The sequence below is a fragment of the Entelurus aequoreus genome, linkage group LG01, assembly GCF_033978785.1.
Source record: "Entelurus aequoreus isolate RoL-2023_Sb linkage group LG01, RoL_Eaeq_v1.1, whole genome shotgun sequence".
In the NCBI taxonomy this organism is placed as follows: Eukaryota; Metazoa; Chordata; class Actinopteri; order Syngnathiformes; family Syngnathidae; genus Entelurus; species Entelurus aequoreus.
The window spans coordinates 59530581-59554570 of NC_084731.1; the positions used below are offsets into that span (position 1 = coordinate 59530581).

At 40.9% G+C, this 23990-nt stretch overlaps 2 protein-coding genes across 2 annotated transcripts in view; one reads left to right on the forward strand and one right to left on the reverse strand.

The window, feature by feature from the left end:
* LOC133655258 (EEF1A lysine methyltransferase 3-like) overlaps positions 1-23990 on the forward strand; it is a 477733-nt gene that overhangs the window by 195116 nt on the left and 258627 nt on the right. The gene's annotated exons all lie outside the window — the stretch shown is intronic.
* Positions 1-23990, reverse strand: part of dnajc14 (DnaJ (Hsp40) homolog, subfamily C, member 14) — a 262644-nt gene that overhangs the window by 20363 nt on the left and 218291 nt on the right. Inside the window, exons 2-4 of the mRNA XM_062055231.1 lie at positions 23459-23531; positions 11749-13145; positions 11546-11652 (exon numbers count right to left, since the gene is read on the reverse strand). Of these exons, the coding sequence (XP_061911215.1) occupies positions 11546-11652; positions 11749-12945 (1304 nt within the window). The 5' untranslated portion in view covers positions 12946-13145; positions 23459-23531. The remainder of the gene's footprint in view (positions 1-11545; positions 11653-11748; positions 13146-23458; positions 23532-23990) is intronic.

Consider the following 23990-nt stretch of genomic DNA (forward strand, 5'->3'; position numbering starts at 1 on the left):
CATTAATAATAGATTGTACAGATTGCATTAATAGTATTCCAATCCAGGAGTGGGAATGAATAAAATTGTGTCCCCTGGAGGAAGCATGACAAACGATACTTGAGAACCCACTGCTCCAGAGTATATAATGGTGTTGTGGCGTTTTTTTTTTAATTGATTGAAACTTTTATTAGTAGATTGCACAGTGAAGTACATATTCCGTACAATTGACCACTAAATGGTAACACCCGAATAAGTTTTTCAACTTGTTTAAGTTGGGGTCCACTTAAATTGATTCATGATACAGATATATACTATTTTCATAATACAGTCATCACACAAGATAATCATCAGAGTATATACAATGAATTATTTACATTATTTACAATCCGGGGTGTGGGATATGGAGGGGGGCGGGGGTTAAATGGACATTGGAACAGTGTAGGAATGACTTGGTAGGATATGTACAGCAGGTAGTGGACACAGAGAGAGAGATCAGAAAGTATAAGAAAAAGTATAAGAAAAAGTGTCTACATTTGATTTTTTACATTTGATTATTTACAATCCGAAGAGATATGATGGGGAAGGGAGGGTGTTCGTTTAGGGTTGAAGTTGCCTGGAGGTGTTGTTTTAGTGCGGTTTTGAAGGAGAATAGAGATACCCTTTCTTTTACACCTGTTGGGAGCGCATTCCACATTGATGTGGTATAGAAAGAGAATGAGTTAAGACCTTTGTTAGATCGGAATCTGGGTTTAACGTGGTTAGTGGAGCTCCCTCTGGTGTTGTGGTTATGGCGGTCATTTACGTTAAGGAAGTAGTTTGACATGTACTTCGGTATCAGGGAGGTGTAGCGGATTTTATAGACTAGGCTCAGTGCAAGTTGTTTTACTCTCTCCTCCACCCAGAGCCAGCCCACTTTGGAGAAGTGGGTTGGAGTGAGGTGTGATCTGGGGTGGAGGTCTAAAAGTAACCTGACTAGCTTGTTCTGGGATGTTTGGAGTCTAGATTTGAGGGTTTTGGAGGTGCTAGGGTACCAGGAGGTGCATGCGTAATCGAAAAAGGGTTGAACGAGAGTTCCCGCTAGAATCTTCATGGTGCTTTTGTTGACCAGACAGGAGATTCTATAGAGAAATCTTGTTCGTTGGTTGACCTTTTTGATTACACTGGTTGCCATTTTATCACAGGAAAGATTAGTCTCTAGAATGGAACCTAGGTAGGTGACAGATGGACCTGGGAACATATTCATTATGGTCGTCGGTCATCCCTCGTTTTTCGCTGTTAATTGGTTCCGGGCCTAACTGTGGTAAATGAATCATGAAACGAGTCACCTTTACACTCATTTGTACTAATACACTTATCAATCAATCAATGTTTATTTATATAGCCCTAAATCACAAGTGTCTCAAAGGGCTGTACAAGCCACAACGACATCCTCGGTACAGAGCCCACATACGGGCAAGGAAAACTCACCCCAGTGGGACGTCAATGTGAATGACTATGAGAAACCTTGGAGAGAGAGGACCGCATATTTGGGTAACCCCCCCCCCTCTAGGGGAGACCGAAAGCAATGGATGTCGAGTGGGTCTGACATAATATTGTGAAAGTCCAACACATCAGCGAAAGTCCAGTCCATGGTGGGGCCAGCAGGAACCATCCCGAGCGGAGACGGGTCAGCAGCGTAGAGATGTCCCCATCCGATGAACAGGCTAGCGGTCCACCCCGGAGCAGAGTAGAAAAGAAAAGAAAAGAAACGGCAGATCAACTGGTCTAAAAAGGGAGTCTATTTAAAGGCTAGATTATACAAATGAGTTTTAAGATGGGACTTAAATGCTTCTACTGAGGTAGCATCTCTAACTTTTACCGGGAGGGCATTCCATAATATTGGAGCCCGAATAGAAAACGCTCTATAGCCCGCAGATTTTTTTTGGGCTCTGGGAATCACTAATAAGCCGGAGTTCTTTGAACGCAGATTTCTTGCCGGGACATATGGTACAATACAATCGGCAAGATAGGCAGGAGCTTGACCGTGTAGTATTTTATACGTAAGTAGTAAAACCTTAAAGTCGCATCTTAGGTGCACAGGAAACCAGTGCAAGTGAGCCAGTATAGGCGTAGTATGATCAAACTTTCTTGTTTTTGTCAAAAGCCTAGCAGCCGTATTTTGTACCATCTGTAATCTTTTAATGCTAGACATAGGGAGGCCCGAAAATAAAATGTAACAAACGCATGGATAATGATCTCAGCATCGTTTGTGGACAAAATGGAACGAATTTTAGCGATATTACGGAGATGAAAGAAGGCCGTTTTAGTAACACTCTTAATGTGTGACTCAAACGAGAGAGTTGGGTCGAAGATAATACCTAGATTCTTTACCGAGTCGCCTTGTTTAATTGTTTGGTTGTCAAATGTTAAGGTGGTATTATTAAATAGATGTCGGTGTTGAACAGGACCGATAATGAGCATTTCCGTTTTCTTAGCGTTGAGTTGCAAAAAGTTAGCGGACATCCATTGTTTAATTTCATTAAGACACGCCTCCAGCTGACTACAATCCGGCGTGTTGGTCAGCTTTAGGGGCATGTAGAGTTGGGTGTCATCCGCATAACAGTGAAAGCTAACACCGTATTTGCGTATGATGTCACCTAGCGGCAGCATGTAAATACTAAAGAGTGCAGGGCCAAGAACCGAACCCTGGGGAACTCCGCACGTTACCTTAACATAGTCCGAGGTCACATTGTTATGGGAGACACACTGCATCCTGTCAGTAAGATAAGAGTTAAACCAAGACAAGGCTAAGTCTGACATCCCAATACACGTTTTGATACGCTCTAATAAAATATTATGATCAACAGTATCGAAAGTGGCACTAAGATCAAGAAGCAGCAACATAGATGACACATCAGAATCCATCGTTAGCAATAGATCATTAGTCATTTTTGCGAGGGCTGTCTCCGTAGAGTGATTTGCCCTGAAACCGGATTGAAAAGGTTCACAGAGATTGTTAGACGCTAAGTGTTCATTTAGCTGCTGTGCGACAATTTTTTCGAGGATTTTCGAGATAAACGGAAGGTGGGACACCGGCCGGTAGTTCACCATGAGGTCAGGATCGAGGTTAGGTCTTTTGAGTAGAGGATGAATAACCGCTTTTTTGAATGCTAGGGGAACAGTACCAGAGGAAAGTGATAAGTTTATAATATTTAACACTGATGGACCTAATAAAACAAAAAGCTCCTTGATAAGTTTCCCAGGAATTGGGTCAAGTAAACATGTTGTTTGTTTTGTTCCATTTACACATTTTAACAATTCCTCCAATGTTATTTCATCAAAGAGGGAGAAACTATTTTGGAGGGCAGTGTCCGTCGTATATACAGTCGTATCTGTGTTAATAGAACCCAGTTGTAGCTGAGATGCATTGTCTTTCATCTCTTTTCTAATGACTTCAATTTTCTTATTAAAGAAATTCATAAAGTCATCTGCTGAGTGGGTGGAGCTACTGGGAGGAGTCCCTTGTTGGGTTAGCGATGCTACTGTACTAAACAAAAATTTAGGATCATTTTTGTTGAGGTGGATGAGATTTGAGTAATATTTAGCTTTAGCTGAGGTAAGCATGCGTTTATAAGTTATTAAACTATCACTCCATGCTTGATGGAAAACCTCAAGTTTAGTCGCACGCCATTTGCGTTCCAGCTTTCTACATGATAATTTCTGGGCTTTAGTTTCTTCTGTAAACCATGGGGTACGCCTTTTAGGGGCCCTTTTTAGCTTTAGCGGTGCTACACTATCAATGGTGTCGTTAAAGTTGCTAGTGAGGTTATCAATAGAGCCCACATAATTTGGGAATGGTGCCATTACCGAAGGCAGTAGGTCAGTAAGAGTCGTCGTTGTGGCAGCATTAATGTTGCGGCTGCTATAGTAGTTATTATTATTATTATTTATTTGTTGACAATGAGTCAGAACTTCGAATTTTATAAGGTAATGATCGGACATTACTTTAGTGTACGGGAGTATCGTAACTTTGGAGGTGGTGACACCCCTGACAAGCACTAGATCTATCGTATAACCGTTGCGGTGCGTGGGTTCATTTATTATTTGTGTAAGACCACAGCTATCAATTATAGTCTGGAGCGCCACGCATGGAGGGTCCGATGGGGTATTCATATGGATGTTAAAGTCTCCCATTATGATTATATTGTCGGCGTGCATCACTAGATCAGCAACGAACTCTAAAAATTCATTGATAAAGTCCGAATAGGGCCCTGGGGGGCGGTAGATGACAGCCAGGTGCAGAGGCAGCGGTGTGACAAACCTCACAGTAAGCACCTCAAACGAGTTATATTTATTATTTAGGTCCGAGGTAAGGCTAAAGTTTTTGTTGTATATTAGTGCAACACCCCCACCCCTTTTAATGGGACGGGCAATATGCGTTCCCGTATAGCCAGGAGGAGACGCCTCACCCAGCGCAAAAAATTCGTCTGGTTTGAGCCAGGTCTCGGCTAGACCAACGACATCAAGATTGTTGTCTCTAATGACTTCATTAACTAATAACGTTTTGGAAGACAATGACCTTTATGTTTAAAAAGCCCATATTATAGGTAGTGGGCTGTTTTGAGGAGTTTTTGTTGAAAGTATCCGTAGTAGCAATATTAATAATGTTACGTTTATTATGCGTAGTGCACTTTAAATAATTTCGACCATATCTAGGAATTGATATGACAGGAATTTTTAGATTGTTTGCCACCTCAGTAAAATGCATGTCCACCTCTGACGCAGAAAAAACATTATGTGAGTTGTATAATATTCTAAGAGAATTGCTATGTGTGCAGGGATTATCCAGCCTGGCGCTGGCTAGTTCTAGCTTAACAGACTCCTTATTAGCGCTTCTTTGTGGATTAGCATTTAGCTTTTTCGTTAGCCCCGCTAACAACAACGCCTTTAGCTTTGTTGTTAGCCCCGCCCGACACCCCCGCTTCTGCTTCCGAGCGCACCGCTTAAGTCTCTTTCGTTGACTGTCTCCGCTGGTAGTGGACGCCGCTGCTTCAAAGGCCACTGCTGGATGTAGCTCGCGAAGAATTCCCAAGCTAGCGAGTAGGTCCACCGTACACGCATCTTTCAGCCCAAAATGGCCCGATCTCTCCACATCCAGAATCGTAAGTCGGTTGTAAGTGATCACGGAGTGAACACGCTCTGAGCCAGCCATGAAATTGACTGAATTGACGGGTGTTTTTGCCAAATCGGTCTACACTTCCAGGAGCGCTCGCAAGAAGCTGCCGCCGTGAAGCGCTGCCATCTTGAATCATCACTTAAAATCATAATAGAAAATTAGGCATTTTGTGTCCTGACTGTAGGAGCCATGGCCTCATCTAGTAGCCAATACGTATGTAGTATTGATATTTTTGTTCATTTAGGCCCCGTTTACACTGCCCACTAAATCTGATTGTTGTTGCCCTCAAGTGACACAGATCTGATTTTTGTTGCCGGTCTAAACGCTCCAAAGTGCGTCAAATCTGATCTTTTGGCATCAGATTCAGGCCACATCAGAAGGTAGTCCTGAATCCGATTGGAATCTGATCTTCAGTCTAAACGCAATGTGACCTGAATGTGACTTTTTGGTCATCTTTGGTTGAGCTACGTCACTCGTGTGCGCCTGAAAGAGGAAGTGGATATTTCATCGCAACATCCGGTTTCGGTTTTTATTTAAGACGACCAAAGTTTCGATGCATCATTTGTCAATAGTGCACAAATAATAGTCTATATGTAATACAGTATATGAATATATATTTTGATTCAGAAGAAATAGCGATTGCTGTCGGACACCATCTTTCCTCAACCCTCAGGGCTGTGTTTTGAGCCCCTTGCTTTTCAGTCTTTACACCCATGACTGTATTCCCATCCATCCTAGCAATTCCATCATCAAATTTGTGGATGATACTACAGTGGTGGGGCTCATCACAGAAGGGGACGAGACTGCCTGTAGAGAAGAGGTGAAGGCACTGTCAGACCACTATGCAAAAAACAACCTCATTCTCAATCCCACAAAGACTAAGATGCTGAATGTTAATTTCAGGAAAAAAATCACTGAGCCCACCCAGCCCATCATGGGAGAGGAGGTGGAAAGGGTCTCAGAGTGCAAGTTCCTGGGCGTGAACATCTCAAGCAACATGACCTGGAAAAGCAACACCACTGCACTCCAGAAAAAAGGTCAGCAAAGACTGTATATTCTGAGAAGGCTGAGGAAAATAGATCTGGCTGATAACCTGCTCCTGTCCTTCTATCGCTGCTCCGTTGAGTCAATACTGACCTACGGCATCTCCGTGTGGTTTTCTAGCTGCACAGTGGCAGAGAGAAAGAGATTACAGGGGGTCATAAATGTGGCCCAGAGGATCACTGCATGCCTCTTACATCTCCAGAGGACCTGCATAAGAGACACTGCAACAGGAGAGCAAACAGCATCCTCAAGGACTCATCCCACCCAGGTCACCACTGGCTTGAACTCTTGCACTCAGGGAGGCGCTATAAGACCATCAAAGCAAGGACAAATAGACTGAAAAACAGTTTCTATCCTAGAGCTGTTATTGCCCTAAACTCTGCACTTACCTGAACACTCACCACTTTATTACATGCTTACCTTTGATAAAGATCTACTGTGCAATATGTTTTTTAAAATTGTATTATGTTTTTAAATTTTAAATTGTTTTATTATTGTTGTCTTAAGACTATTTTATGTAGGTTTGTTTTAAAAGCACTGAGCTGGATTGCTGTCCAATTTCGTTGTTTCCATACAATGACAATAAAGGTATTCTGATTCTGATTCTGAATTGACGCTGTGGTGTATTTGTTTACATGTGAGTTGAAAAATAAAGTGTTCGCGTCTCCTCTACTTAACAGCCATAAAAAGATGACAACACTCCCGAATATATTACACTATATACAGTACAGGCCAAAAGTTTGGACACACCTTCTCATTTCAATGTGTTTTCTTTATTTTCATGACTATTTACATTGTAGATTGTCACTGAAGGCATCAAAACTATGACACCTGTGAAGTGAAAACCATTTCAGGTGACCTGTTCTGTCTCCCTGTAATGTTTGTCTGATCTTGAATGGGATTGTTCAGAAAATTGTAATTTCCCTTTGGGGATTAATAAAGTATTTCTGATTTCGGATTCTGATTCTGATACCTCTTGAAGCTCATCGAGAGAATGCCAAGAGTGTGCAAAGCAGTAATCAGAGCAAAGGGTGGCTATTTTGAAGAAACTAGAATATAAAACATGTTTTCAGTTATTTCACCTTTTATTGTTAAGTACATAACTCCACATGTGTTCATTCATAGTTTTGATGCCTTCAGTGACAAAATACAATGTAAACAGTCATGAAAATAAAGAAAACGCATTGAATGAGGTGTGTCCAAACTTTTGGCCTGTACTGTACATCCATTAATACTTTATATTACTTTAACCTAAAAAAACACTCATTTTTAAGGTGTTGCGACTTTTATTTTATTTTGTAGTAGTACCGACTTCTTCCCGACTTCCTTTGTTTTCACTTTATCGAAGTGCGCATGCAAGTGACGTCGAGGCCACATTGGGGCCACATGCGCGTTTACACTGGAGTCTGATAAAAATCACATTTTACTTGCAGTGTTAACATTAAAGGCCTACTGAAACCCACTACTACCGACCACGCAGTCTGATAGTTTATATATCAATGATGAAATCTTAACATTGCAACACATGCCAATACGGCCGGGTTAACTTATAAAGTGCAATTTTAAATTTCCCGCCACACTTCCGGTTAAAAACGTTTTATTATGCTGATGTATGCGTGTGACGTCACTATTCAACATGCTCTGTTTTCATTTCATAATTCCACAGTATTCTTGACATCTGTGTTGGTGAATCTTTTGCAATTTGTTTAATGAACAATAGAGGCTGCAAAGAAGAACGTTGTAGGTGGGATCGATCGGTGTATTAGCGGCTGGCTGTAGCAACACAACAAGGACTTCTTACTTAGCAGACGCCTAGCCGATGCTAGCCGCCAAACCCACGGATGAAGTCCTTCGTCGCGCCGTCGATCGCTGGAATGCAGGTGAGCACGGCTGTTGATGGGAAGATGAGGGCTGGCTGGCGTAGGTGGAGCGCTAATGTTTTTATCATAGCTCTGTGAGGTCCGGTTGCTAAGTTGCTAAATTAGCCTTAGCGTCGTTAGCAACAGCATTGTTAAGCTTTACCAGGCTGAGAATTTTTAACCGTGTAGTTACATGTACATGGTTTAATAGTATTGTTGATCTTCTGTCTATCCTTCCAGTCAGGGATTTATTTATTTTGTTTCTATCTGCATTTGAGACAGATGCTATCACGTTAGCTCATGTTAAAGAGCTTCGTCGATGATGGGTGAAGTCCTTCGTCGCGCCGTCGATCGCTGGAACGCAGGTGAGCACGGCTGTTGCTGTAACCGTGTAGTTACATGTACATGGTTTAATAGTATTGTTGATCTTCTGTCTATCCTTCCAGTCAGGGGTTTATTTATTTTGTTTCTATCTGCATTTGAGAACGATGCTATCACGTTAGCTCAGTAGCTAAGTGTGTCACCGATGTATTGTCGTGGAGATAAAAATCACTTTGAATGTCCATTTCGCGTGCTCGACTCTCATTTTCAAGAGGATATAGTATCCGAGGTGGTTTAAAATACAAATCCGTGATCCACAATAGAAAAAGGAGAGAGTGTGGAATCCAATGAGCCAGCTTGTACCTAAGTTACGGTCAGAGCGAAAAAAGATACGTCCTGCACTGCCTCCAGTTCTTCACTCTAACGTTCCTCATCCACAAATCTTTCATCCTCGCTCAAATTAATGGGGTAATCGTCGCTTGGTCGCTCCGAATCTCTCTTGCTCCATTGTAAACAAAGGAAAATTGTGAGGAATATTACCTCCTGTGACGTCACGCTACTTCCGGTACAGGCAAGGCTTTTTTTTATCAGCGAGCAAAAGTTGCGAACTTTATCGTCGATTTTCTGTACTAAATCCTTTCAGCAAAAATATGGCAATATTGCGAAATGATCAAGTATGACACATAGAATGGATCTGCTATTCCCGTTTAAATAAAAAAAAATTCATTTCAGTAGGCCTTTAAGCTGGAAAAAATGAAATACAAAAAAAATCTAATCTGGGCCACTTTGGCCTACAGTGTAAATGTGTCCACACGAACACAATAAACACATACTTATCTCTGCATTTAGGCCTCTTGTCCACGCGCAGACACATACTTTTGTCTTTAAAAACGCAGACTTTTGCAAACGCTGGCCAAAGTGTAGAGTTCCAAAACTCTCCACTTAGCTGAGTTGTGATGACGTCACGGTTGTGCGCTGTCATTTCCAAGCTCAACAACACTACCTTGCTGCCTTTAAACACACTATAAGAGGAATTACTGTATGTTGAAACGTAAATATGCTGCTATTTTCACTCAACATTAACTAAATAAGCTTTGCGACACTCCCGCCAGCGTTAATGAGAGTCAGCTGTCTTGGATATGATCGCTGTGGAACCTCCACCTAATGGGACAGCTTTGACAAGCAATACTTTTTGCTCTGTGTCATAAGAAAGGTGCAACATTATCTTATGTTTTCAGTCCTTATTTAACGACAAATCATGAAGTCAACTTAAGTGTGTTGCTTCCATTCTTGTAGATGGAGCTAGGCGCGACCGTGCACGCGCGTAAAAAGGGACCAAGCAACTAAAAAAAAACATGATGTAACGTCCTCCTTGTAGTGTGTACTGATGTTAAAGACAATATACACTTCTTTACACATGTACTATATCACTATATCCATGATTAAATGCTTTATAATTCCACAAGAGTTTTGCAGCGGCACACCACGTCCGTGTGCTTTATATTGGCACTCAAACATGCAAAAGGGTTTCCTTGGCTTGTTAGTGCATGCTGATTTTAGAAATAATCTACACTTCACTGCACATGTAATACATCATCATGTTGTTAAACACGTTATAATACTATGAGTGTTGGGTTTCATCCGCGCTTTAAACACTGAAAGAAAGAGATAATAATGTTCCCAGGGCTCTGTGTAGGTGCAGGCTGGTTCTAAAGATAATGTACATGTCATTTTACATCTAAACCAGGCCTGGGCAATTATTTTGACTCGGGGTGCCAAATTTAGAGAAAAAGATGTGCCTGGGAGCCGGTCTATCTGATTTTTAGGAACACTAATACAAAACCTCACAATAATGTCTGATTGAATGCTAAAAACTTTATGACAGATTGCCTTAAAAAACGGAATGGAATTGTAAATTTCTTTACTGAATGAGACACCGAGAATGTACATGAAAATAAAGAATGTGGGATTTACAATATTAACTATGAAGGATAAAACACTGAATATTGACAAAATATGAACGTCACACCCCATCTCGATTGACTTATTTTACAATCAAGCGAAATGCAACAAACACAGCGAAATATGAACGCGAAAAAACCCCACCTACAATCTGATATATCACTAAGCTTTAGAACTTTGTTGTAAGAATCTCCTTCCGCGTCTGTCCCTGACACCCGCATTTCAGGCTGGCCGCTCTATTAACACTCTGTGGAAACACTTCCCACCCACACTGCTTGGTGCCTTGTCTTATGAGCTGATGTGACGTAGATTACCATAGTAACTGATTACCAGTAACTAATATGTCATACAAAAGCGCAGATTACAACCATTGGAATACTTTGTATAGTTCAAGATTTACGGTAATTTGTAAACATCCCTGCACATCATAATGGCAGCTACAGTTTCCATCTTCAAGATCTAAAAAATGTTCTGGGAATGTCCGGTGGGCCAGATTGAAAAGCTTAACGCATGTGGCCCCCGGGCCTTAATTTGCCCAGGTCTGGTCTAAAGTATATCAAAATAAACATAATAGAGGTGTAATGCCACCAAGTCAGCTGTGGCTACTTTTTTCAGGCTTCTGATTGGACAAAAAGTGCATGACAGCAGGTGTATGTTTGTGTGTAGACAGACAGTTTTGAAACAACACTCGTGTGGATGGAGATCGTTTAAACCCCAAATATGTATTTTTGAAACTCCCTGTGTTCGTGTGGACATGGCCTTAGTCATTTTTATGCTTAAATATGCTTAATTCAACCCAGGTTTTTAAACATTCATTTGCGCATCAAAATATAATTTCCACGTTTTTTTAATGAAATATCAATAAAAATAGGATCCAAACAAAATGTGCTGAACGCTCGCCTCAGCTGCAGGTACTCGCTGTTAATCTTGCCTTAAGGCTGCACTGAAATGCAAGACGGGGAGACGATCAGGAGCACCGAAACAAGCTCGGTAGTTAGCTAACCATTTAGCTAGCTTACATGATCCGTTGTTCTCAAAGGGGGCTCACCTCCCTGTATTTATTAGGCCAATCTGCCATAAAGTCGCAAACTTCCAAGCGCAATGTGACGAGGGACGAATGTTTCAAAATTGTTCTAAAATCCAGCCAGCCCCCCCGGAATAGATGATATTCAACCTAAGCACTTCCCTTGTATTTTGTCTACTACTACTATAGTGTACTCACAACTCATACTCTCTTCGTGTTTCTGGGTTACTGACAATATCCCAGGCAGCCCGCAGTACTTTGAACGCCTCTCCGGCTCGTGGGTGTTTGTTCTTGTCTGGATGGACCTAAAAGAAACAGGATTGGAGAAGAGGATAGTGTGAGTAAACGAGACAAATCCATTAGTCATCTCATCGAGGCAATCAATGAAAATATTTCATCACCTGGACAGCCAGCTGTCTGTAAGCCTTCTTCAGCTCGGCCTCGCTGGCGTGGACCTCCACGCCCAAAACTGTGAAGGGATCGAGCTCTTCCTCCGGGACCTCGGCCAGGGCGAGCAGTCTCTCCAGCTCCTGTCCCGGCGGGCCTCTCCCTGCTTTCCCCGGTGACTCAAAGTCGGATGCCTGCGCGTGACCACGTCTCTTGAAGAGGTTTCCTACTCTCTCCACCAAGAGCAGCACCCTCTTCCACAGGCGTGAATCCTGAAAAGCTGTCCAATACCGTTTCCCTCTCTCTCCCCCGACCCGGACCAAGACCCTTTTGGCCCGCTGGGACCCGAGCATGACCAAAGCACAGAAAAGTCTGAGTGTAGACGAGGCGGCTTGTTTAGTCCACTTCAGTAACCGAACGGCTCTGTCCACCACCTGCGCGACCGTGCATTTTGTCCATTTCAAAGTTCGACCGGCATCGTCCTTCATTCCCGGGATGTCCGTGATCTTCACAAAGAGCCGCTGTCCCAAGCTGTAGAGCGCCAAGCCACCGGCCTCCACGCCCACGCCACAATGATGAGTCAACGTGACGATAATCTCGATCATCATGTGGACACAGGAGATGCACCACACGCTGACCGACTCCGACAGCACCTCCTTTAAGGCGAAGACCAGCTGTCTGCCCGTGCGTCTGCGTCCTCGGTTCAGCTGATGGTGGTGGTTGCGCCTGCGGGTCTGCTTGTGCCTGCCACCGCTCGGCACAAAGTTGCCTTTTTGGAAGGAGGTGGCCGTAAAAGCACTTTGGTTGCTCTGCTCTGAAATCGATCCGCCGCTCCTGGGTTTGCATTTCCTCCCCGCTCCCAAGTTTCTCCAGCCTGACTCGCCGTTCATTTGCTGCTCCTTCGCGGATTCGTCCTCCTCTTGGTTTATGACCTGGGAGTTCTCCTGGCTATCAGCGCCTTGGTGTTCCGTTCCATCTGAAAGGTCCCCGGTGTCATTTCTGCCCTCCGTGGAGCCACAGCACTCCACGTTACCGATTCCAGAGTCGTGCGGCGTGGCCGGGATGTCCTGAGCGTTGGTTTTGCACTCGCTGCCATCTTCCGTCTCTCTCGCCTCCCAGCAACCAGACCTGTTCATCAACTCACCATCAGACAGCTCCTCGTCCGAATCTGGAAGGGCGTCCATCTCCCTCTCAGCTACCACTCTCTCCATCTTCCGATCTCTTATTTCGGAGCAGTCCAAATAGATTTCCGTGGGAGATGATCTCCTAAAGCCATGATCTGTTGCAATATTGTCCCCACACTCCCACTCGAATGTGAGACTGGGGGCTTCTGAGAGTTTGTCTAAGGTCCACCATATCAGCAGCTGAGTCAGGCTTTTTAAACACGTCTCATCATGCAGAAGGATGAGATCTGAAAAGCAACACGATAAATGATAGCACAAGCAGGTACAATTGCTGGACATTCCATTAGGTACACTTGCCCACCCTGATCGTTAGATCAGGACCTGAGCGATAAATACCGTATTTTTCTAACTGTAAGGCGCACTAAAATCCTTTCATTTTCTTAAAACTCGACAGTGCGCCTTATAACCCGGTGCGCCTAAAGTACGGAATCATTTTGGTTGTGCTTACCGACCTCAAAGCTATTTTATTTGGTACATAGTGTAATAAGTGTGACAAGTAGATGGCATTCACACATATGAGATACGTGTAGACTGCAATGTGATGGCAGTCACACATAAGAGATACGTGGAGACTGCAATATGACTCAAGTAAACAACACCAAAATTGTATATGTTCCATTGAAAATATAGAACAGGGGTGCTCATTACGTCGATCGCGATCTACCGGTCGATCACGGAGGGTGTGTCAGTCGATCCCCAGCCAGGCATTAAAAAAATTGTCCTAAAAATGAGCGATCATAAATCTTCACTATGACGTCACTTGATTGAACTTCACGGCACCCGAGGGTCTTCTGAGATGACGCTGGCTGCTGCCAGCTCATTATTAAGAAAAAATTACCGACAGGAAGGCGAGAAACTCTTTTTATTTCAACAGACTCTGGCGCCGTACCTGTCGTCAAAACTCCAAAGACCGACTGCACAGTTGCACAATAAAAGCGCTGCTTCATGCTGCCTGCACTAACAAAATAAGAGTCTCAGAAAGCTGGCGTGCACAAGCTAGCAAGCTACGGAGTTTGCCGCCAATGTATTTCTTGTAAAGTGTATACAAAGGAGTAAGGAAGCTGGACAAATAACATGCCAAAAACCAACCACTTTCATGTGGTATTGGACAGAAAGGAGGACTTTTTTTTCTCCTCCATTTGAAAATGCGGACGTTATCAGCACCACTGTCTGATTCCTATCAATGCAATTCATCAGAATCAGGTAATACAGAAACTTATATTCTTGTCTTCATGAAAGAAATGAATCTATATGTGTTAAACATGCTTGCATTATCTTTAAACACCTTTAACTTGTTAACAATATTAATCAATCAATCAATCAATCAATCAATGTTTATTTATATAGCCCTAAATCACAAGTGTCTCAAAGGGCTGTACAAGCCACAACGACATCCTCGGTACAGAGCCCACATACACACATTAACTATATGTGTTAAACATGCTTGCATTATCTTTAAACACCTTTAACTTGTTAACAATATTAACTATATGTATTAAACATTCTTGTATTATCATTAAACACCTTTAATTCATTAACAATATTAACTATATGTGTTAAACATGCTTGCATTATCATTAAACACCTTTAACTTGTTAACAAAAACATATATTTCATAAATAAGTAAATATAAATTATATATATGAATGAGGTAGATCCCCGCGACTTGATCAATTGAAAAGTAGCTCGCCTGCAGAAAAAGTGTGAGCACCCCTGATATAGAACATTACGAACAGCGCTCAAAAATGCATCAAAATGTTTTAGTACGACTTTGGGAAGCTATGAAGCCGCACCGCTTGATGGATTGTACTGTGCTTCAACATAAAATTATTACTATGGTGTGTGTATATAAGGTAAGACATTATCTGGCGTTTTGTTTCGCAAAATTATGCAAAAGCAACTTTTCTTATCTTCTGGTATTTGGGAGCTGCATAAGTCCTGAAAATGTGCGCGCGTCCACCATTGTAGTCCGTGGCGACGCCATAGTCGATAAGCTTCTTCTTGTTCCTCTATCTTCTTGTTATGGGACATTCATCCTCCACTGTTGCCATTTTTAATATTGTGTAAAGTTCTTACTTATATCTGTCAATAAACTCGCCATGAAAGCGCTACAACATACCGGTGTAGTGAGTTAACATTATTCACCCAAGGAACTTTAGTTGTTAGAGGGTTCCAGTGTTTCCCATAAACTGCCAAGATACCTGTGGTGGTGGGGGCGTGGCAATGGTCGTGGCTATGGGCGTGGCCACCATGACATCATCGAGTAATTTGCATAATTTACTACAATGATTTGATTTTCTCTAAAAAGGCTCAAAAAATGTATACTTACTAATTAATAATAACAGTTTTGTTTTAAACGTCCATCCATCCATCCATCCATTTTACAATATAATTACAACACTTTATGTACATATTTATATACAGATTTGAACAATAAGTTATTCACTGAAATATATTTATTAATTGTGGTTCTTACAAAAAATATATCCTATAAAATATAAAAGCTAAAATGTCTCAAAGCTCTGCCCCTTTATTTAGTGCATATTAAATAATTTAACTTTAGCCTACTACTACAACCATATTATCTACCAGCAACATAAAGTGAAACAGAGGCAGAGGTGTCCTGCCACAGTCAATAACAAATACACAGAAAACAGTAGTGGTGGTAGATAGACACAGGGCTTCATCAAACATCTGATCCACTGAACGAAGAGCTCCAAAAATCTTGAACTTTAGACTGCCATCAGTTTTACTCCCTACACTTAACCATGTGTTTCCTACTGCCTGCAGACTTTGCACCCTTTGTTATATACACATGTTGTGTTTCTAATATAAATACATTTAATAAAGTCAAATACAAATAAGGCAACAAGAGAAGTATCCTACACTTCTCTTTTGTAAAGTAAATCTGAACAGCCGATATGGGCATCTACATCAACTATAAGATTTGCAAATTTTTTTTTAAAAATTTGTGGCGGACGTAATTCTTTCGTGGCGGGCCGCCACAAATAAATGAATGTGTGGGAAACCCTGAGTTCTGGTCGGACGTTTTTTCATGGGACACATTTCCGGGGTTGTTATTGCACTAGTGAGCCACGGATGAAGAGATGCTGCTCCGTTATTGATTGAAGTAAAGTCTGAATGTCATTAAAACAGTTAGCGCCATCTTTTGACACTTCTTCCACTACCATCCTTGCACGCTACAACAAAGATGACGGAGAAAAGACGCTGCCGAAGGTGAGCCACATAAATAAGACCGCCCACAAAACGGCGCATCCTGAAGCTACTGTCAGAAAGCCGCTTGAAGATGATCTGTAAAACAATCTATGCAACATTTTGACCAAAGAACCACCATTATGTAGACCACAAGGAAGTCTTTTACATTTAGAAAAAAAAATAACAATATGACCCCTTTAATGCGCCCTATAATCCGGTGTGCCTTATGTATGAAAAAAATATCAAAAACAGACCATTCATTGGCAGTGCAACTTAAAATCTGGTGCGTCAACTGGGGAAAAAAAATTTACTTTAAAATGTTCTGTATTTATTAAAGTCAAATTTTTTCTTACAAAAACGAGTGAATTTTATTTTTGGTTTATTTACTTAGGATAAAGTTATTCACCTTCCAATTACAGTGCAATGGTAAACAATTTTACAGTAATGAGAAATAAAACGTTTTATCCTTTTTTAAATGGTTACTTGCATTATTGTGATTACATAACATCAACACTGTACAGTTTTTATCGACTATGTCTTCAGTTTAAAAGCGTGATGTAGACAAAAGCTCTGAGTCTGGCTGCATTAAGACAAATATTGTTCTAAGTAAATTATTGCATATTGTTCTAATATGTGGCACCTTGAGACAAGAATATGTTGACAGTCTAAAATAACATGTCTTCCTTCACTCGTTTTCGCAATGTTATGCATTTTTGTGTGTAAAATGTAAAAATCACAAATGGAATCGCAATTTGAGAGAGAAATCGCAATTCCTTTTTTTTCTCAAAATTGTGCAGCCCTATTGATATTGTTATATATCATGATAACATTGGTGATTAATTTGGTCTCAAAATAATTTGTGGGAAATATATCAGCCTCGGCCTACATGAGACCCAACAGCATAAGAATATTATTACCAAGCACAAGGAAGACGAATTTTGTTAAAAATAAGACATTCATCTCACTATGTGAATCATAACTGACTTAAATATTCAGACAACTGATGTATTTAGAACTCACTGATGTAAATTGTCTTACCAGGTGAGAACAGGAAGTGAACAAATGTGTTACTAATTGCTATGAAATGGAAAAGGGGTATATGATTAAATAAGCTTTGCTTCTTCCCATGTAAAGAGAAATGAGAATGTGTGGGTTATATGTTTTGTAATATTGTATTTGTAAACATGTTTGAAATAAACTCACACCATAACTATATGTCTCTGAAAGGATGATAAAGCTCAATTTTGATTGACACTGTCAGAAAGGTATTAAGTAGGCAATACTGTATGTCTATTTACCGTGGTGTGCAACTGCACCATTAAAATTAAACGTTTCTCGCATCATTACAATGCCAGATTACTATCGCTCTTCTATTGCCAGGATGTGACTGACGTCACGTCCGAATCACGTCCTGCACAATGAGTACTGGTGGTGGTCAAGCTAGCTCTGTACTCAATGGCTACTAGGCGCCATTTAGCCTTTCTCGAAGAAAAAACGCCCAATGTTTGTGTTGTTTTGGGCTGTACGAATCATTCAAATCGCGAAAAGGATTAACGTTTCTTCAGAGTTCCTCGAGAAGTTATCAAAAAGGGCAGAAGAGTGCAAGACGAATATTCAAGTTTGCAGTGATCACTTTGTTAACGGTTTGTTTGATATACTTTTAACGTTTATTATTTCCCATTGAAGTATTATTTTGATATTATTAGTAGTTCTTAAACACACGTTTGCTACAAGTGAAAAGCACCAACTCGGCAAGTCTAAATAAAAGAAAGCAAATGTGAGCAGAATCTAAAAGAGTTAAGTTTTTATCAAAGATAATCATAAATGAATCTTTCAGCACGTACACAATGTTGACATCTATAGTTATATTTTGATAAACAATCATAAATGAATCTTTCAGCACATACACAATGTTAACATCTACAGTTATATTTTGATAAACAATCAAAAATAATATTTCAGCACATACACAATGTTGAGATCTATAAAGTATATTTTGCTAAACAATCATAAATGAATCGTTCAGGACATACACAATGTTGACGTCTATAGTTATTTTTTGATAAAAAATCATAAATGAATCTTTCAGCTCATACACAATGTTGACATCTATCGTTATATTTTGATAAAAAATCATAAATGAATCTTTCAGCACATACAATGTTGACATCTATAGTTATATTTTGATAAAAAAAATCAAATGAATCTTTCAGCTCATACACAATGTTGACATCTATCGTTATATTTTGATAAAAAATCATAAATTAATCTTTCAGCACATACAATGTTGACATCTATAGTTATATTTTGATAAAAAAAATCAAATGAATCTTTCAGCTCATACACAATGTTGACATCTATCGTTATATTTTGATAAACGATCATAAATGAATCATTCAGCACGTACACAATGTTGATATCTATAGTTATATGTTGATAAAGGTGGGGAAAAACATCCTACTCGTAAACAGTGCGTGCAACAACAACAAACGTGGCAGTAGACGCAAAGTTAAATCATGAAATGCTACCTTACCCGAGCAAAAACTATACATATTTATCCGGGAGAGTCTTGATACCAATGTCCTTGACCCAGCCACACACAAAGAAGTTGTAGACCTCCATGCATTTCCAAGTTTCATTTGTTTTGTCATGTAGAATGGGGTCTGGAGCACAATAGTTCCATATGTCTGGGAACGCGACCGACGTATAATCCTTTATAACGCTTTATATCACTCACTTATTTTGATCAAGTATAGGATCTATTCCGTTGCATAGTTAGATTTTTTTGCTCCTATCTGCTTTTTGCAGGAATATTTAGGCCTCTTTTGTACTCAAGATAGTACGCACGCTGCTTGTTGTACAACAGCCATCTTGGCTTGGTCGACCACCACTTCCGGGAAAAAGTCACGTGTTGGAATGGCAGCACTATTTTTGCATTGAACAGGTGTACCTAATGTGGCAATGAGGCATTATTTACTTTAGCTAAATGACCATCTTTTTTAGAGTAAACCTCATGAATCTAATGAAAATGTACCTTTAGGGAACTTACTTTTATATCTTCAAAGAGAATGTTTTAATTATTTCCATTAACCACACTAGTTTTACCTGTTTCCTTGACCCAGCCACACACAAAGAAGTTGCAGACCTCCATGCTTTCCCAAGTTTCATCTGTTTTGTCGTGTAAAATGCCGCCTGGAGCACAATAGTTCCACATGTCTGGGAACGCGACCGACGTATAATCCTTTATATCCCTCACTTATTTTGATAAAGTATAGGATCCATTCCATTGCATAGTTAGATTTTTTTGCTCCTATCTGTTTTTTGCAGGAATATTTAAGCCTCTTTTGTACTCAAGATAGTACGCACGCTGCTGGTTGTACAACAGCCATCTTGGCTTGGTCGACCACCACTTCCGGGGAAAAGTCACGGGTTCGGAATGGCAGCACTATTTTTTGCATTGAACAGGTGTACCCGATGTGGCAATAAGACATTATTTACTTTAGCTTAATGGCCATGTTTTTTTAGAGTAAACCTCATGAATCAAATGAAAATGTACCTTTAGGGAACTTACTTTTATATCTTCAAAGAGAATGTTTTAATTATTTCCATTAACCACACTAGTTTTACCTGTTTCCTTGACCCAGCCACACACAAAGAAGTTGCAGACCTCCATGCTTTCCCAAGTTTCATCTGTTTTGTCGTGTAAAATGCCGTCTGGCGCACAATAGTTCCATATGTCTGGGAACGCGACCGACGTATAATCCTTTATATCACTCACTTATTTTGATAAAGTATAGGATCCATTCCATTGCATAGTTAGATTTTTTTTGCTCCTATCTGTTTCTTGCAGGAATATTTAAGCCTCTTTTGTACTCAAGATAGTACGCACGCTGCTTGTTGTACAACAGCCATCTTGGCTTGGTCGACCACCACTTCCGGGGAAAAGTCACGGGTTCGGAATGGCAGCACTATTTTTTGCATTGAACAGGTGTACCCGATGTGGCAATCAGACATTATTTACTTTAGCTTAATGGCCATCTTTTTTTAGAGTAAACCTCATGAATCAAATGAAAATGTACCTTTAGGGAACTTACTTTTATATCTTCAAAGAGAATGTTTTAATGATTTCCATTAACCACACTAGTTTTACCTGTTTCCTTGACCCAGCCACACAAAAAGAAGTTGTACACCTCCATGCTTTCCCAAGTTTCATCTGTTTTGTCGTGTAGAATGCCGTCTGGAGCACAATAGTTCCATATGTCTGGGAACGCGACCGACCTATAATCCTTTATATCAGTGGTCCCCAACCACCGGTCCGCTACACATTTGCTACCAGGCCGCAAAGAAACATTAAATAATTTATAAACGACAGCATTTTCTCCGACTTAACTTTCGCCTGTCCCACGAGACACAACAATAAGCTTGTTTATAGAGGTACAATAAAACTCCTCATAGGAATTTTCCATTTGTTATATTTTTTATAACTTTGTGACATGATACAATGCACATTAAAGGCCTACTGAAATGATTTTTTTTTATTTAAACGGGGATAGCAGATCCATTCTATGTGTCATACTTGATCATTTCGCGATATTGCCATATTTTTGCTGACAGGATTTAGTAGAGAAAATCGACGATAAAGTTCGCAACTTTTGGTCGCTGATAAAAAAAGCCTTGCCTGTACCGGAAGTAGCATGACGTCGCAGGTTGAAGGGCTCCTCACATTTCCCCATTGTTTACACCACCAGCGAGAGCGATTTGGACCGAGAAAGCGACGATTACCCCATTAATTTTAGCGAGGATGAAAGATTTGTGGATGAGGAACGTGAGAGTGAAGGACTACAGTGCAGTGCAGGACGTATCTTTTTTCGCTCTGACCGTAACTTAGGTACAAAGGCTCATTGGATTCCACACTTTCTCCTTTTCTATTGTGGATCACGGATTTGTATTTTAAACCACCTCGGATACTATATCCTCTTGAAAATGAGAGTCGAGAACGCGAAATGGACATTCACAGTGACTTTTATCTCCACAACAATACATCGGTGAAGCACTTTAGCTACGGAGCTAACGTGATAGCATTGTGCTTAACTGCAGATAGAAACAAAATAAATAATCACCTGACTGGAAGGATAGATAGAAGATCAACAATACTACTATCAGGAGACACCGAACCAAACACTGGACCTGTAACTACACGGTTAATGCTGTGCCGCCTGTCGAAGCCTAGCAATGCTGTTGCTAACGACGCCATTGAAGCTAACTTAGCTACGGGACCTCGTCAGAGCTATGATAAAATCATTAGCGCTCCACCTACGCCAGCCCTCATCTGCTCATCAACACCCGTGCTCACCTGCGTTCCAGCGATCGACGGCGCGACGAAGGACTTCACCCGATCATCGATGCGGTCGGCGGCTAACGTCGGATAGCGCGTCTGCTATCCAACTCAAAGTCCTCCTGGTTGTGTTGCTGCAGCCGGCCGCTAATACACTGATCCCACCTACAGCTTTCTTCTTTGCAGTCTCCATTGTTCATTAAACAAATTGCAAAAGATTCACCAACACAGATGTCCAGAATACTGTGGAATTTTGCGATGAAAACAGAGCTGTTTGTATTGGTATACAATGTGTCCCAATACTTCCGGTTCAACCATTGACGTCACGCGCAAACGTCATCATACCTAGACCTTTTCAAGCGGAAGTTTCCCGGGAAATTTAAAATTGCACTTTATAAGTTAACCCGGCCGTATTGGCATGTGTTGCAATGTTAAGATTTCATCATTGATATATAAACTATCAGACTGCGTGGTCGGTAGTAGTGGGTTTCAGTAGGCCTTTAATGAACATATAAAATATACATGTGACAGATTGTAGCCAAAGGCTGATTTTCATCTGCATCTCATTGCAAAGAAACAAGTCCAGGGCTCTCACTAATTAAGCGTTATAGTGAGTTGTATTTTTCATGCACTTATTTTTGCTGTATTTATCTGGCACAAGTGGAAAGCGGAAGTTTCCCGGGAAATTTAAAATTGCACTTTATAAGTTAACCCGGCCGGTCCCTGAAAGTAATTCCTACATTAAACCGGTCCGTGGTGCAAAAAAGGTTGGGGACCACTGCTTTATATCACTCACTTATTTTGATAAAGTATATGATCTATTCCATTGCAGAGTTAGATTTTTTTGCAGGAATATTCAGGCCTCCTTTGTACTCAAGATAGTACGCACGCTACTCGCTGTACAAGTGAGACCTACACTGTTACAATGTCCATTTCTCAGATGATATAATTGTTGATGACTGAAGTATGCTGATAGCAACCCAACCTAACCCCCCTGCTACATCCCACCCCCCGGATTGTAAAAAATTTAAATCATTCAATGTATATACTCTGATGATTAACTTGTGCGATGACTGTTTTATGCTGATAGTATATATTTGTACCATGAATTGATTAACGTGGACCCCGACTTAAACAAGTTGAGAAACGTATTCGGGTGTTACCATTTAGTGGTCAATTGTACGGAATATGTACTGTACTGTGCAATCTACTAATACAAGTTTCAATCAATCAATCAAAACAACAGCCATCTTGGCTTGGTCGACTACCACTTCCGGGGGGAAAGTCACGTGTCAGAATGGCAGCACTATTTTTTTTACATTGAACAGGTGTACCCAATGTGGCAATCAGACATTATTTACTTTAGCTAAATGGCCATCTTTTTTTAAGATAAACCTCATGAATCAAATAAAAAATTTACTTTAGGGAACTTACTTTTATATCTTCAAAGAGAATGATTTAATGATTAACCACACTAGTTGTACCTGTTTAAAAATGAGGGCAGAGGATAGAATTAACGTATAAAAGGCGTATCATCACATTTTCCAGTGTCTCCTAAATAAAAACGAACAAACGTTTATACCTCATATTGTGTGATCTAGTTGTTAATGTTATTTGCTAGAAAAACGTCACTTTGATTCCGATCATCAGGTAATCGCGGCTAATGTTAGCAGACTGTTAGCCTGGGGAAACACCCTGCCTGGCCAGACTGCCGAGCATGCGGGTGGACTGGGACACATTTACTCGTCCTACCTGCCCGCTGGTTGGTTAAACCATGACCGTACAAACAACAACACGGCGACATTGTTGCCTTTTAACGTCCACACGCCTCACCAATAAGGTAATATTCGCTAGTTAGCACAGTTAGCACACACACCACAGTCATTCCCCTTCCTGTGGCACTCGACCAGGCAGGATAAGGACACGGTTCACATTGACAAGTATCGGACATGTGCATTGAAATGAAGTATGCGTGATAAAGATATGTACCTCTCAGGTAATTGTGTAACCTTGTTTGGGAACTGCCAGGTGTCCGTGTTGTTTTTATGGTCCTCTCTTCTTCTGTTCATGTTTCCACTTCCTTCTTCGCTCTCGTTTGGCTTCTTTTTGCCGGACTTTTGCCGAGTGCAGCGGCACAAAGCGCGCACTACCGCCACCTATTGACCAGGAGCTGGAAGTACACTCGTTGACTGGTTGATGATGGTCATGTAATTACACTGCAATAGTTTAATGTGTCCCCCCTCCATATGTTAAGTTAAGTTAAAGTTAAAGTACCCATGATTGTCACACACACACAGGTGTGGCGAAATTATTCTCTGCATTTGACCCATCACCCTTGATCACCCCCTGGGAGGTGAGGGGAGCAGTGAGCAACAGCAGTAGCCAAGACCGGGAACCATTTTTGGTGATTTAACCCCCAATTCCAACCCTTGATGCTGAGTGTCAAGCATTTTTATAGTCTTTGGTATGACTCGGCCGGGGTTTGAACTCACGACCTATCGATCTCAGAGTGGACAGTCTA